The sequence below is a fragment of the Remersonia thermophila genome, chromosome 1 (genome assembly GCF_042764415.1).
Source record: "Remersonia thermophila strain ATCC 22073 chromosome 1, whole genome shotgun sequence".
Taxonomy (NCBI): domain Eukaryota; kingdom Fungi; phylum Ascomycota; class Sordariomycetes; order Sordariales; family Chaetomiaceae; genus Remersonia; species Remersonia thermophila.
This window is the reverse complement of record NC_092217.1, coordinates 1632778-1648698: the sequence shown is the minus strand read 5'-3', so window position 1 is coordinate 1648698 and position 15921 is coordinate 1632778. Positions and strand designations below refer to the sequence as shown.

The 15921-nt window shown below is 58.2% G+C and overlaps 3 protein-coding genes across 3 annotated transcripts; all 3 read left to right on the top strand.

Moving 5' to 3' along the window:
• Positions 1-310: 310 nt before the first annotated feature.
• Positions 311-3391, top strand: VTJ83DRAFT_460 (uncharacterized protein; the record flags this gene model as incomplete). Its single annotated transcript, XM_071011107.1, has 2 exons — positions 311-1055; positions 1116-3391. The coding sequence occupies 2 exons, from the start codon at positions 311-313 to the stop codon at positions 3389-3391; spliced, it is 3021 nt and encodes a 1006-aa protein (XP_070869813.1).
• A 5682-nt stretch (positions 3392-9073) lies between these two features.
• On the top strand, positions 9074-10842 carry VTJ83DRAFT_459 (uncharacterized protein; the record flags this gene model as incomplete). Its single annotated transcript, XM_071011095.1, has 3 exons — positions 9074-9319; positions 9393-9590; positions 9670-10842. The coding sequence occupies 3 exons, from the start codon at positions 9074-9076 to the stop codon at positions 10840-10842; spliced, it is 1617 nt and encodes a 538-aa protein (XP_070869812.1).
• A 1553-nt stretch (positions 10843-12395) lies between these two features.
• VTJ83DRAFT_458 (uncharacterized protein) lies at positions 12396-15099 on the top strand (the record flags this gene model as incomplete). Its single annotated transcript, XM_071011084.1, has 10 exons — positions 12396-12642; positions 12713-12827; positions 12905-13108; positions 13184-13331; positions 13415-14011; positions 14090-14107; positions 14182-14253; positions 14315-14350; positions 14412-14861; positions 14947-15099. 10 exons carry the CDS (start codon positions 12396-12398, stop codon positions 15097-15099), a joined length of 2040 nt encoding a protein of 679 aa, XP_070869811.1.
• Between the last annotated feature and the right edge of the window lie 822 nt (positions 15100-15921).

Genomic DNA, 15921 nt, shown 5'->3' with positions numbered 1-15921 from the left:
CGACGAGGTATGCTTGATGACGGTCGTGGAGCTCAAACTTGTGGCCCGTCTGACTCGGCAATAGAGACAGCGATTGCCCTTCTTTCACGAGCCAAGCGCGCATCGCCGACTTTGCACATTTCGCGTTTCGGTCACAGACCCTATTTTCCTTGGAGAGCGCATCGATCCGCCGTCGGCTACACCTGGATCTCTGCCATGAGCCGTGCCAGGTTCTAGACCTCCTATCGCAGCGCAGCGCCAGGGTGCTACACCAGCTATACAGCAGCAGCGTTTGAGCACACGCCCGCAGCTCTGCAACGACCAGACGAGCATGTCGACAACACTTCCCAGGCCATCGCGGCCTGCAAATGGGCCGCCCACCATCGCCCTCCCAGCGCTCCCCGTCGCCAAGACGAGGAAAAGCACCGGCAACCTCGCAGCCCTTTCGAGCAAATCGAACCCAAACACGCCAAAAAGCGGCCTTCGAGCGCCTTCCTCCAGCCTCCATCCTCCACCCTCGCCCCTCTCCGCCACGTCACCCACCCAGTCCCGGTCCGGGGTCAACGCCACCGGCAAGACGATCCGAAAGACGATCAGCGTCAGCGCCTTCCCACAACCGCCTCGCGGGGACAGCCGGATATCTAGCCTACCCCCCAGCCCCCTTTCGGCCACGGCGCCTCGAAAATCGCGGACCCCCACCACGCCGACATACCAACCGACGAGCTCGGCGCCCAGTTTCCTAAACGGCACGGGGGACGGGAAATCAATATCCAGAGACAATACCGCCAGGAACTCGGACGGCCTCATCAGCGTGGCCTCCCCTCCGCAAAGCCGTAGCTCGTCCGCGCAGGATTCCTACTCCACCTCGGCCACCCAGTACGATGATGTTCACGATGCGGGCCCGCAGAGGTCAGAAAAGCGGTCGTCCAAGGCGGATGGCAAGGGAAACGTCGTCGTGAGCGTCCGCGTGCGGCCAGATCTCAGCGGGAACGACGTTCGCTCGGATGAATGGTTGGTCGATGGGAAGCGGTCGCTCATTGGGTTTCGGGGGAAGGAAGCTGGCGATTACTTCTATGGTACGAGCCGCTAGAACTCACGATGCCTGAACTTTGCTGACCCGTGCTTGATTTTACCAGACAATGTGTTTACGGCTCACGATGACAACGCGCGAGTGTACGACCACATGGCTAAACGGCTAGTACGACGGGTCATGGAGGGCTACCACGGAACCGTGTTCGCCTATGGCATGACAGGTACGGGCAAGACGTTCTCAATGCAGGGCACAGCGTCCTCGCCAGGCGTGATCCCTCTCGCTATCACCGACATCTTCTCGTACATAAGGGAGACGCCATCGAGGGAATTCTTGCTTCGCGTCAGCTATCTGGAAATCTACAATGAAAAGATTCACGACTTGTTGAGCATGCCGACCGGAAACGCTCCAGGCCAGAATCAACCCCAGGAGGAAATCAAGCTACGGGAAGACGCCAAGAGGGGGGTATACGCGACGCCGTTGAAGGAGGAGATCGTCCAGAGCCCGACGCAGCTCCTTAGGGTCATTGCTCGCGGCGACCAGGCAAGGAGGACGGCGAGCACCCAGTTCAATGCCAGGAGTTCCCGGAGTCACGCCGTGGTCCAAATCGTGGTGGAAAGTAGGGAACGGATGCCCGGGGGGCCGGGCGACAGCAAGCGGCAAGGTCTCTTGCCGGGAGGCGTTCGCGTCTCAACCCTGAGCCTGATCGATCTGGCTGGCTCTGAAAAGGCTGCCGAGTCGAAAGAGCGCCGCCAGGAAGGCTCCCACATCAACAAGAGCTTGCTCACGCTGGGCACGGTCATCGCGAAGCTGTCCGAGAACAAAGACAGGCCCGAGAAGGACGGCAAGCACCTTCCATACCGTGACAGCAAGCTCACCCGGTTGCTGCAAGGAGCGCTCTCGGGCAACTCGCTTGTCAGCATTCTCTGCACCATCTCGGTTGGCGGGTCGGGAAGCAACACGAACGAAACCCTCAACACCCTCAAGTTCGCCTCTCGAGCCAAGAACAGCATCGTCAGCCACGCAAAACGCGCCGAGGAGTCGCTGGGTAGTGGCGGGGATGGGAATGCTCGGGTCCTTCTTGAGCGGTACCGGATGGAGATCATCGAGCTGCGGAAACAGCTCGAAGCTCAGTCCAAGGCCAGCACCAAGAAGGAGGTGGACGAGGTCAGAGAGCGAGATGCCGAGGAGGAGCGGGCACGGGAACGAGAGGCCGAACTGAGGCACGAGGAGCAGATGTTGGAGATGCAGCTGGCCCGGACGGCGCTGAAGGAGAGGATAGACCATCTCAATCGGCTCATTCTCAGCTCCAAGTCGATAGGAGTCAACTCGAGCGGGTCTTACAGCGCCCTCGGAATCCACCCTCGCTACTCGCAAGGGTCGATCCGGTCTTCGGTGGCCGCCTCCACGGTAGGCAAGGTCAGCCTCGAGAGGACGTCGTCCATGACTTCGAGCGCGTCTACCATCGGCCTCAAGTCGGCCGCCCACGTCTCGCCAGGAGGCGCCGAGCCGCCTGCGGTAGAATCCGACGACAGCCTAGGCGAGTATGCCGATGGCATGGCATCGCTCGAGTCGCAGAACCGCGCCCTGCAGGCCGACCTCGCCGACAAGAACCGGTACATCCAGACCCTTGAGAAGCGGCTCCTGCAAGCCCGCCGTGCCAGCGCATCGCGGGCTTCGGCCGGCTTCTCCAAGGGCAGCATTATGGTGGGCGAGGACCATAGCGTGGCCCAGCTCCTCAAGGAGAAGGATGCCGAGATTGCCGAGCTGCGCGCCCGGCTCGATGACAAGGACCGCATGCTCGCCGCCCTGCGCAGCGCAGCCCGTCAGCGCGATAACGCCGACCGCGTCGAGTCGCGCGTCGAGTCTCGCTCCGAGGTTCGCACGTCACAAATCCTCGACAGCAACCCTGGCCCGGCCCCGTCTGCGAATCTGCCTGCCGCCCCGACAACAACGACAACCACGACGCAGTCTCCCTCGACCAGCGGCGGCGCCTCGGCCCTCCTTCGCCAGGTCTCGAAGCTGCGCAAGCGCACCAAGAGCTTTGACGAGATGAGCCGCATGCTCGACGAGATGATCCAGGACCGTGTCGAGAGCGGGCAGCTTATCCGGGGCACGAGGGGCAGCGTGAGGATTGCCTCGGAGGGCGTCAGGAGCTCGCTGTCGCTATCGCTCAGGGAGGATCTTCCGCCGTCTCTTCCTCCGCTTTCGCCCCTGCCGGCTGTTAATCGTTCCGCGCCGTCGCCGGTGCCAGTAAACTCGCCGCCTATTCAGCTGCAGTTGTTGACGAGGCACAGAGCGTCGTTGGGCCCGAACCCCGCGGCAGCGCCGGCGCCGGCGCCGGCGTCAGCCACGGAGAACCAGGTCGCTGCGGAGGTGTGAGTTCACGGGCTATCTCGGTCGGGTGGTTTGTCTCTTTGAGTACCCGTTTCTACACCTGGGTTGGATCATGGGTTCGGGCCAGGAACTCTGTCGAAAGATGACTTGGTCAGGTCGGGCCGAGCCGCGCGGGGCATCCGTAGCGCGGATGGGGGGATGGGATTGATGGCATAAGGAGGACCGAACCGGGCGGGATATGTGGACATGAACGTACCTGATTTTGATCATGTTCTGGTGATTGTTGGGGCGTAGTGTTGGGGTTTGCTTCCGAGGTGTCATCGTGCGGCTGGTTTGTACTTTTGTTCTGTTCTATATACCCAACCCTTTTTTTTCCTTCTGCCACTGGTCTTCTTCGTCTTAGTCAGCCTTCTTGCTTCTTTTCCTTTGGCGGCATATCCATGGGCCGCCAATATCCTTGTTTTCTTCGCTTCTTTTCTTCTTCTCTACCCAGGACATGGGAAAGAGGACTTTTTCCAGTGTTCAACCTTCGCTTTGGTGATGGTTAGGTACGGAAAAGGGGGGGGGGGGGGCAAGGTTGTCTATGTATATCTGTAATGCGCCAAAAGTTCAGAATGGGGATGGAAGGGCAAGGGGTGGAGAGGTTTGTCGCGTTGATTGATGTCAGGAGTTGAACAGGAACGACACCATGAGCTGTGACGAAGACGAAGTCGATGGGTGGCTGTTGATGCGTGGATAAGGTCGTCTGTGGTACGCGCGCGCGTTTCCTTGGTGCATATGTGCTTCTGGGCGTGTTTGGTTTCCATGGCAGGACAGGCGAGAGAGAGAGAGGTCTCTTATATCGTGGCTTGGTTGTTTTTTATGCCGAGGAATGGGAGCTGGTGAGAAAGCAGGCAGATCTCTTGTCGTGTCCGTGTGTCCATTTGTGCCCGTTTGTGCTTGTGACCTGATGGTGGTAAGTTTCTCCGAGATAGTGTTGTAGTGCTTGTGACGGCGAGATGGGAGAGCGAGAAGAACCACATCTGTTCGTTGGGACGGGGTGAATATGCGGCGGGTTGGAGAATAAAAGGGGGAGGATGAGGCGCAGGAGGGGTGTTGGCAGTGTTGTCAGGATGGATGATGAAAAAGGAGGGAGAAGTACGGAGCCAGAAACACACCAAGATGGAAGTGTCTCAAGACAAAACACCCGACATTCTATATTTCCCATGAACGACACGACAATGGCCTGAGCACTGTGGTTTCGAGTATGACCCGACCCCTCACCCTCGGATGCGGCTACCTCTCCGCCTTCCCCAGGTCGCTGGATTGGGCTCGGTGCAGTGCTCAGAGAAAGGGGTACCTTGGATTAGACTCGATTGAGGTTGATTAAAGGATGGGAGACACGAGTCAGTTGAGCGGGCAGACCCTGGGAGGGTGGATGATGTTTGTGGTGGGGGATGTGAGGTGGTTATTGCAGAACTTCCGCTCTCTCTCTCTTTCTCTTCCTCTCCCTCCAGTGTACTATTGCATTTTGCGAGGTGTATTTTGTGTGCGAATGTTGGACTGCTGAGGTTTATCCATTCTGCGGGAGCCTCGGGTATTTTGACGGTACGTGTCGAGGCTTTGTTTCATGTGACAGTTGCGGTTATTTTTGTTTGATCGCACCACGCTTCATGCCTGTTGGGTTTCGGCAGACAGATCCTTGAAAAGCTCGTTTTTGTGATGGGTTATGGCAGGACGTCGTCTCATGCTCTGCAGGCCGCCGAAGAGAGCGGGGCCCAAGTCCGTTGGAAGCACCGATCCGGCCCCACTTTTTGCCGATGGCGGATCCGCGGAGCCGGCGGTTCGGCCAAGGCAAACAGTGCCAAAAGACCTGGGAAATACAACTCCATTAAGTAGTCGATGATGGCCCATCAAACCGAAGTGGTCGAACTGACCGTCTCTCCAACCTTTCAACGGGTCATTGGAGCCGGAATCCAACTACGGTTACGTTATCCCATCTTGCAGCTCTCGACCACGGCGTTTCTCCTCTATTTCGCCACTGACCCTACCACAAAAATCGTTGCTCGAGCGACACAGATCTGTAGCAAGTGGTGGCCAGTCAAGGTAGCAGCGCATTTATTAAGGATTGTGATGGCTCGGGAACTCGGAGTTGCGAATGACCTGACGGCCAAACCCGCTGAGAGACGGGATACTGGTGGCACAAGAATGCTAGCTACGCCGAGGGGGAGACTCTTGGGATGTTCTCATCCGTGGAATCTTCGATTGGAGCCAAAGGCTGAAGTATGGCTGTCGCTGATGGCTCAAATGGCGTCGGAATAAAGACATAGAGAACGCCATCCTCATGGCAATGGTTGCCCTTGAACCAGGAGAGCCGTGGGCGATCAAATCACCTACATACTTACACCATGGCGAAGGTGAGCACCATATAGTCTCTTCTCATTGGAGGACGGTTACTCGAGCGTGTTTCAAGTTGGACAGTCCCAACCTGGAACAGGGCTGGGAAAATGCGATCGACTTCGAACCTCAAGGGCGTACCTCCCGCCCATTGCCTGTCTGAGAGAACCGACGCGGATCATCTGCAGCGGGAACTGCAGCAGACGAACAGGCGCATCTCTACTCTGCCACGTGAGGCGCCACAGCACACCTCATCATCTTCACTACGGCTTTCCTTCCATCCTCGTTACTCCGGCATCAATGTTTCTGCTAGAAACATTGATCCACGCTCACGTGGCATAGCCCAGGGCGTTTCCCGCTCGTTTGTCTAACGGTCAGCCGCATCAAGACTCCCGGGTCGCGAGGCCATCCAGGTGCCGGAGAGGGTTTGTAACACGGAAGCACGTAACATGGATGGACCGGGAAGCCAATGCAAATGCCGTCCGTCGGCGATCAGCCGATGAGACACGCTGTGGAGTACCGTTGTCAAACGCTTTCGCAGCCACACCATGTTGGGGGCAGGCGTGGAGACGTCATGGCGTACGGAGTACGCAGTAAAGCATATTCAAATGTCTTGTTCATTTCGCGGTTCAAATTCCAACACCGAGCGGAAATGGACTTTGGGAACACCTCAACGTCACCGCTCTGGCCACCCACTCTGCCCTGGACCGTGGTTGGGATCCGGTCCGCTGGCGGGGAGCCACTCCTGCTATGAACCCCTGGGACCAAGGAGAAGTGACGCATCAAATCAACGGTGTACGGCCAGTTGCGAACATCCCCGTTCGTTCCTTGATCTGTATTCGTTCGGACCTTCTTCTCCTTCACAGCAGCTCCATCGGGAGGGCTATCTTTCCCCCACGAACGAAGATCACTTGTCCTGCCTCCGCCCTCGTCATCTGCCGGAGCCATGCACTTCGGAGGGGCCGAAAAGGCCGGCCAGTGCAACAAGATCCTTAGCCCTCGACACCGACCCGTTCTCGATCCGGTGGTTCTATGCTGCCGAGTCGCCAATCCGAAGCCTGACAACACACCTACCGCCTCGACCTGATGCCATCATCGCTCGGCATCTCGCGGGCCTCGCACGGCAAGTCCTTCATCTTGCCGCCTCGTATCAACCTCCGCAGGGCAGCGGCGTACAACCAGGACAGAGGCCCGCAGTCTTCGACGTCGTCGTGCTTCAACTTCAACCACCTGGTCTTCTCCCCACCTCTGTTGCCTGGCCTTCCCTCCATCGCGCCGTCAGTGAAGAGCAGGGCTGGCGAGGGTTTAGAAGAATCCAGCCTATCAGAATCCTCCGCCATACACTCCGGCTTCTGAGCATCATTGTGATCTTTTTCGTTGCCCTCGATGTGCTAACCCAGATCTTCGGCGAGCCGATCCCACCACCGGCACCAAAGGGGCAAACTAAGGATGCAGGCGCAGTCCGGGAAACAGCTGCCTCACAGCCAGGACCTGATTCGCCGATGCCGATGCTCGTGATGGACTCCTGCGGACAAGCAGAATGGACGGTATCAATGCCTAGGGGATCTAAGTTTCCCCTGACGATGCAGCAATACTCCGACATGTGCACCCGGTGTGAGAAAGTGGCGAAACAGACGGATAATGCGGCAAAGAGGAGGAGAAGGAGGAGGAGGAGGAGGGAAGCAGCCAAGGAACGGAGCATGCTTGTACTCGCATCCGACGATCCGACCGTGTACGTGAGCCCCGAGCTAGGTGGTAGCGGCGGCGGCGAGGGCGGGGGAGGGTTGCGCGGGCAGGAAAGGATACGACTCCCCAGCAAGCCTGCCCCGGCGGCCGCCCCCACGCCGAACAGGGCCGTCATGCGCAAGTTTGCAGACAAGACCTTCGGCTGGGAGGGCGGGTTCTACGCGGCCATGTTTTGGAACCTGGGGACGGTGACGGCGAACGCGGCTGAGTCGGCCGCCGCGGTAGCCAGCCGTCGCAGCGGCAGGGGTGACGGCCCGGCTGTAAGGCAACGGTCCCCCGAGACCCTCCGGCTTAGGAGTCTGGTGGACCGGGCCTGCATGCTGAACCTGGCGGTCCTGGCGGAGGCGAGCGACGTCGTGGTGTGCGCTGTTAGTGCTGTCGGGTGTAGGTTGTTGGCGGTCGTGATGGGCTGGCAGAGCGCGTTTGAGGAGAGGCATTGGGTGGATATTGAGGGTGGGTATGGATGAATGGGGGTGACCTGGTGAGCATGATCGACGGAGGAGGGGGAGGGATCCATCTCCTGTGTGTTTTCATTCGGAGCTTTCTTCATGGCTGGGTCTCTTTAAGATCCCCATAAGTTTGGGATATGCATCGCCGTATGGTGTTTCACTTTAGAATCCCATGTTGGAAACATCACTGGCGGGGTTGGCGGCGGAGAGAAGAACTATGCATGATACCACCTTTCGTTACATTTTTGTCTAACCACATAGTATCAGACAGCCAGGCCGTCGTCGAGAAGGTTGTTGGTTGTTGTTGTTGTTGTTGTTGTTGCTGGGCGGGATACAGAGGTGACTAATACACGAAACATCCTCAGCCCCCCTAAAAAGTCGTTCAGCTCCCATCCCAGCCGCTTCGAGGTCTTGGCAGGGGGTTTGTTTTCTTGAGGCCGCTCGCACGTGCAATTCATTGATGCCCTTTCTGCGCAGAGTCACGTGTTACACAGTATTATATATGGGGCATGGAGCACATGTACGGAGTACCGCACCCGAACACGGTATGTATGTACATAGGTATTGTAGTTACCGGACAGCGCCGGATGGGATATCAGTCGTATTCGGATTGCCTCCCGCAGGCTCACCGACGCAATGGACGAAAAGCCTAGAGGAGTCGCTTAACTCAACGTCAGCACATTGTCGTGGACGTCGAGTCCGGGAACGTCCGCAGAAGCTTGGTTACAAGATTGGTCGCGTACGATGGCAGGCTCTCTGTGGCATGATTGCGCTGGACGGTACAAGAGGAAGATGGGCGAATGCGAATACGAACCCGAAGCTGATTGGCCACGCCGCGCCCAGATCATCTAGTGCCCCCACTTTTCCGCTTCTTCGTTCCCCTGGATCCGCTGCGTCTGCCATTGGCTCGAGCCAAAAAAGCGGAACTTCAACATTCTTCCTCATCCTCATAAATCCGCCAGTCCCTTCTCCCCTATCTTCAGGCTAGGAGGACAACCCATTCGCCTTGGACGAGGAGCCCAGCTGCTGTCTGTTTGAGGGATTGTTGGCAGGCGGATCGGCTTGCGGATTCCGTCTTCTTGTTCCTTTTTTCTTCTCTTCTCCCTTTTTCTTTTCCTCTTCTCGACACGCGCGCCGCGTGTCTGGTCCCGCCAAAATGGGCCTGCTTCAAGACTTCGCGGCCCCCCTGGTCGAGGGCTTCAGCCAACTCGGCCTGGCCTCGCAGATCGCCGTGGCCGTCGGCGGCTTCCTGGTGCTGACGGTGGTGCTCAACGTGCTCAACCAGGTGCTCTTCAAGAACCCCAATGAGCCGCCCGTCGTCTTCCACTGGTTCCCCATCATCGGCAGCACCATCACCTATGGCATGGACCCGCCGCGCTTCTTCAAGGAGAACAGGGAGAAGGTGAGCAGCGAGTTGTGATGCGTCTCCTTTTTTCGCGTGACGGCGTTGGCTGACTCGGGACCTCTCCGCACAGTACGGCGACTGCTTCACCTTCATCCTGCTCGGCAAGAAGACGACCGTCTACGTCGGCCCCAAGGGCAACGACTTCATCCTGAACGGCAAGATCCGCGACGTGTGCGCCGAGGATATCTACACGGTGCTCACGACCCCGGTGTTCGGCAAGGATGTCGTCTATGACTGTCCCAACTCGAAGCTCATGGAGCAGAAGAAGGTGGGTGATCTCCGGGGTGGTGTTGGGCGGCACAAACATCAAGACAAGGACAAGCAGCTGACTCCCCCTCCCCCCGCAGTTCATGAAGGTCGCCCTCACGACCGATGCGTTCCGCTCCTACGTGCCCATCATTTCGGACGAGGTGGTCAGCTATTTCAAGCGCAGCCCCGACTTCAAGGGCAAGTCCGGCATTGTCAACTTGCCTCCCAAGATGGCCCAGATCACCATCTTCACCGCCTCGCACGCCCTCCAGGGCAAGGAGATCCGCGACAAGTTCGACGAGTCTCTTGCCGACCTCTACCACGACCTGGACATGGGCTTCACCCCTGTCAACTTCATGCTGCACTGGGCCCCTCTCCCCTGGAACAAGCGCCGCGACCACGCCCAACGCACGGTTGCCAAGATCTACATGGACACCATCAAGGCCCGTCGCGAGCGCGGCGAGACCGGCGCTCAGGATATCATGTACCACCTCATGAACTCGAGCTACAAGAACGGCACCAAGGTTCCCGACCACGAGATCGCCCACATGATGATCGCCCTGCTCATGGCAGGCCAGCACTCGTCTTCCTCGACCAGCTCGTGGATCATGCTCCGCCTCGCCTCGCGCCCGGACATCATGGAGGCTCTCTACCAGGAGCAGGTTGACAACCTGGGTGCCGACCTCCCGCCGCTCACCTACGAGAGTCTCCAGAAGCTCCCCCTCAACCAGGCCATCGTCAAGGAGACCCTCCGCCTGCACGCACCCATCCACTCCATCATGCGCGCCGTCAAGCAGCCCATGCCTGTTCCCGGTACCAAGTTTGTCATCCCCACGAACCACGTCCTCCTCGCCGCCCCCGGTGTTTCGGCCTCGGACCCCCAGTACTTCCCTGAGCCCGACCTTTGGGAGCCTCGCCGCTGGTTCAAGGAGTCGCCTCTTGCCCCGACCATTGTGCGCGAGGGCAAGGCCGGCATCGGCGCTCCGGAGGAGGATGATGGCGAGGAGAAGATCGATTACGGCTACGGCCTGGTCAGCAAGGGCGCGGCCTCTCCTTACCTCCCCTTCGGCGCCGGCCGTCACCGCTGCATTGGCGAGTACTTTGCCAACGTGCAGCTGCAGACCATTGTGGCCATGACGGTGCGCATGTTCAAGTTCAAGAACGTGGACGGAAGCAATAATGTGATTGGTACGGACTACGCGTCGCTGTTCTCGCGGCCCCTGGAGCCGGCTCCCATTTACTGGGAGAAGAGGGACAAGGAGTGGGAGTGAAGAGAGCAGGAATAATATCCAACTGGGGGGGAGGAGAGGGTGTGGTTGATGACGACTCGTTGCGGACTGGACTGGATATACACAGCGTTCACTCGCGGGTATGAGACGGGACGACCAGAGCTTTCAAGGGTCGAATGGAACGTAGACAACGACCGAAGGAGCCTGGGGTAGAGATGTCATGACATAGACTACTAGGTAATAATGGTAATTCTTTGCGAATGACTGGTGTTTTTTTTTTTTTTTTTTTTTTTTTTTGAGAAAGCTCTGTGCTGTTCTGACGCTGTCCTCTCGACATGCGTTGGTCCTGAGGGGCTGGATGTGGACATTCTTGTGGTTGCCGAGGTACAATAGGTATCCTCTTTTTGTGGCTTGTCCTTGCTGCAATCCGCGACCTTTGAGATCTCTCACCCTTGACAACAGATGCAACCAAACCCTGAAATCCGCGCCGCTGAATCCAGCCTGAAAAGTTTACCGCTGGGTTTCCAGGCTGTGATAACCCGTGTGCCACGAGGCTGAAGAGTTGGGTGGTTTGGGACGCGGCGGGATGGAGCCAGGGAGACAGACGGTGGAGGCATCAATGAGTCATGGAGTTGAGGACAACAAACAATAAGGATGAGACAGCCGGGTACCTGCTCCGCAGCCTCGGCGGCAATGCCCGATAGGACCTGTCCTGAATTGTTTTGCATCCTGGTATGTTTCTTCTGGATGGCTCTAGAGCGTTAAGGTCCCTTTTTGACGAGCCTGGGTGTCTTACTCTTGACCCAAGCTGGAGAGGCGGTTGAGGCTGCGTAGGCATTCTTTGGTGGGAAACAGTTTAACAACTACACGTTGTTGAAACAGAAAACCCGATTGATGAGAGAACTGGCTCGCCCTTCATGATCCTGAAACCCGTAAGAGCAGCAGCAAACATTGCGTCTGTCTCCATCCGCCGACGAACCCATTGTCAGAACCATGCGTAGCCTTGGCAGGGAGGAAATAGATATGGGCCCATACCACTGGTGACTCCTCTCATGCCCTCAAGAATCTAGAGCCTTCTTACATGGGAGAGGGATGGAACTTCATCCGTGAGGGATTGGGGCTGGCTCCCAGGATATCCCCCACGGGGAACTTGTGTCGGACAGGGTGGCCTGACGAGGGGAGGGCCAACGCAGTCTGCCTTGTTCTGCTGGGGGTTTTGGGCGGCCGTTGGAGAGGGATCCGGAGCTGACGGACGGGGATGTCCCTATGGCCTGCGAGATGTGTCCTCTTCCGCCAACGGAACGTCAGGGGCGCGGTGCTGGATGACTCCCCGTTGGGTGGTGCCCCGGTGGGATGCTGGATATCCATCAACTTCTCTGGATACGCTGTCCTCAAACGGCCAAGCTGAAGGTGGCTTGAGTTTTGATGTCTATATTACTAGAGAAGGGCGGTCATCCGGGTTGCTTGCTTGGTCCTGTCGGGCAGACATTGGTCAACATTCCACCTCTTATGCAGAGCATCGAATCCCGACCTTACCCTCCTCTGTCTATATCCCAACACCAGATCACCAGCTACCACATTCACAATTCCACATCATGGCCAGGAGGTCTCGCCAGGCCAGACGGATACCCATTGGGGTGGGAATCATTCTCTTCTTTCTTATCCTCCTCTGTCCCCTCGCCGTGCTACCGGTTGTTAGCGCCACGGGTACCGGCTCCTCCCCATCTTCCTCCGACATCATCGAGCCTGGCGAGCCGGTCATTGGCATCGACCTGGGGACGACGTATTCGTGCGTGACCATCATGAAGGGCGACAGGGTCGAGATTGTGGCCAACGACCAAGGTATGACGACCGTGGCCAGATGGGGGTTCCATGTAATAGGGCTATCGACCCTGACAGAGATGGTATCCAGGAAACCGGATAACACCAAGCTATGTCGCCTTCACCGAGACGGGGGAGCGTCTTATAGGAGATGCGGCCAAGAACCAATACGCCAGCAACCCGACAAATACCATTTTCGATGTCAAGTTAGCTGGTCCCCATGTTTCCCCCGGCCCCCGTCCCGTTCCATGACGCTGCTAACCCAGACGTACCGCGTCAACAGACGTTTGATAGGTCGCAAGTTCTCAGACAGGGGGGTTCAAGAAGACATCCAGCACCTGCCGTACAAGGTGGTGGCTGGTCCCCGGGACAAGGCGATGGTGGAGGTGGAGGTTGGCGGGAGCATGCGGCGGTTCGGTCCGGAGGAGATCAGCGCAATGGTGCTGGGCCGGATGAAGGAGGTCGCTGAGGGGTATCTTGGGCAGGAGTACGTTTGCTTCTCCTCGACCCTTCAACCCGACCCTACCGCTACGTGAGGTTTCTGACCGGCTCCTTCAAATAGAGTCAAGCACGCCGTGATCACCGTCCCGGCCTACTTCAACGACAGACAACGACAAGCAACCAAGGACGCCGGTGCCATCGCTGGCCTGAACGTGGTGCGCGTGGTAAACGAACCAACGGCGGCAGCGTTGGCATATGGCATTGACAAGGTCTGCTCCTCCCTTTTTTTTCCTTTTTATCTCATCCCCATCGCTCATCTTGCCCTCCCCCGAATCTGACATGTCCCATCCAGATCGGACCCGAGCGCCTCGTCCTTGTCTACGACCTTGGCGGCGGCACCTTTGACGTCTCGCTCCTCTCCCTCGAAGAAGGAACCTTCCAAGTTCTCGCTACCGCCGGGGACACGCGGCTCGGGGGCGAGGACTTTGACAACCGCGTGGTCGACCACCTCGTCAAGGCGTTCCGGGCCAAGAATCCACACCTCGGCACCAACGCTACGGATCCCTACGACATCGCCCACAACCCGAAAGCCATGGGAAAGTTGCGCCGCGCCGCCGAGGACGCGAAGCGAACCCTCTCCTCGCAGCTCTCCGCACGGATCGAGATCGACGCGCTGCACGGCGGGGAGGACTTTTCCGAAACGCTGACCAGGGCGAAGTTTGAAGAGATCAACATGGCGTTGTTTCAACGGACCTTGGGCCCCGTGGAGAGGGTGCTGAAGGACGCCGGGGTGGATAGGAAGGACGTGACGGATATTGTGTTGGTGGGAGGATCGACGAGGATCCCGATGGTGAGGAGTCTTGTGGAGGAGCACTTTGGGGGAAAGAAGGCGAAAACGAACGTGAACCCGGATGAGGCGGTTGCCGTTGGAGCGGCGGTTCAGGCCGGGGTACGTCTTCTATCTCCTGTGCTATGCAGAGCTGTGGGGGGATGAGAAGACGTGAGCTCGACTGACGCGGGATTTCAGATCATCGCTGGCATCGAGGTGAGACGAGTCCGAAAAGGCTCTCAAGAGGCTTCGTTTTGTGGGCCGCCTGGTGCTGATGCTCCTGGGAACAGGCTGCTTCCACGCTTCTGCTCATCGATGCGAACCCGTTGACGCTCGGGATCGAGACGGCGGGCGGCGTCATGGTGAGTTGGCTTGAATGTGGGCAGGGAACAGAGAAGAGGTCTCTAACAGGGCATGTCGCAGACACCGCTGATTCCACGAAACACCGGCATCCCGACGGTAAGCCAGAGCTCGTCGGGCACACACCCGAGCATGTCGGCTGATATCCTCCCCCTTCTAGAAACGCACTCAGATCTTCTCTACGACCGCCGACAACCAGCGCTCTGTCCTCATCAAGATCTACGAAGGCGAACGCAGCCTGACCAAGCACAACAACCTCCTCGGCCAGTTTGAGCTGAAGGGAATCCCTCCTGCTCCGCGCGGGACGCCGCAAATCGAAGTAGCCTTCGCGCTCGACGCCAACGGGATCCTGCAGGTATCGGCGAGCGACAAGGCTACGGGCCGCAGCGAGTCGATCGCCGTACGCCACGATGGCGACAGGCTGACGGCGGAGGAGATTCAGCAGATGATCGCCGAGGCCGAGAAGTTTGCGGCCGAGGACCGCGAGGCCAGAGAGCGCGCCGAGGCGAGGAACAGGCTTGAGCAGTTTGTGTTTGAGGTCAAGAGGCAGATGGAGGATGAGGGGGAGTCGGCGGGGTGGCCCGGGTTGGAGGAACGGCAAAAGGAGCCTGTAAGTTTACCAGACCAAACCAGAGCCGAATCGTTGGGACCTGGTTTTTTTTGCTTGCTGACCATCGCCGCGACCCCTTTGACAGATCCGGGACGCGGTCAACGAAGCCATCAAGTGGCTTGATGAGCACGGGGCGACGGCGACGGCGGAAGAGCTGCAGAAGCAAAAGGAACAGTTATGGGAGGTTGTGTACCCTTTTCCACCCATGGAGGCTGGGCATGTTCACGATGAGCTTTGAGGTAGATAGGTAGAGGGCAAATGGTGGAAGTGCAGTGCGAGGATCACACGAATCACAAGGATCACAAGAGTTGGTGCACGAGTGTTTTATTCACGTTGGTGATGACGTTTTGTCAGATGCTGCGAGGAGAAAGAGAGTAGCGTTGCATCCATGTTCCCCCACACAGCAGTGGAGATTTCCCCCGGGAACGGCTAAGATTAGTGCAGGTCCAGGCTCGACAGCGTGAAGATGCCCCGAAGGAGGGATCCACTGCTCGGCAACCCGACGGGGCTGCCGAGGTTCACAAGGGCCAAGGCCGTCTCCACAAGCCGAACCTGGGAAGAGGCAAAAGAGGGAGAGGCACCTGCACGTTCTTGGCAGAAAGGCCACTCGCTGCCTCAGCTGCTTTGCCATCATCAACCCGCCAAACCCTTTTCCCATCACACCAACCACCGCCGCGGTCTTGGGGGTTATCGCATCGCCGAGGCGGTTCTCTCGCAAATCATCACGACATCTGTTCTGGCGGCGGAACACCAAGGGTTTTTTTGTTTTTTTTTGGAAAAGCGGAGATCCGTATCGTATCGTCGCGACGGCGACAGCAACGGCGACGGCAACGGCAACGGGCACCAACCACGAAAAAATACGCACACGACAACGTCACGACGTCACGACGACCAAGACGACCAAATACACAGAAGCGACCGCTGCGAAGCGCCATTCAAAACATTCTCACTTCCTGACGCTGCTACGTAACGCAGGGCTTCGAGCCTTCTGCCCACGATCCCTTGAGAATCCCACAAACTTGCGACGGGGAATCCTCACAACCAGCCGCTTCCCGCTCAC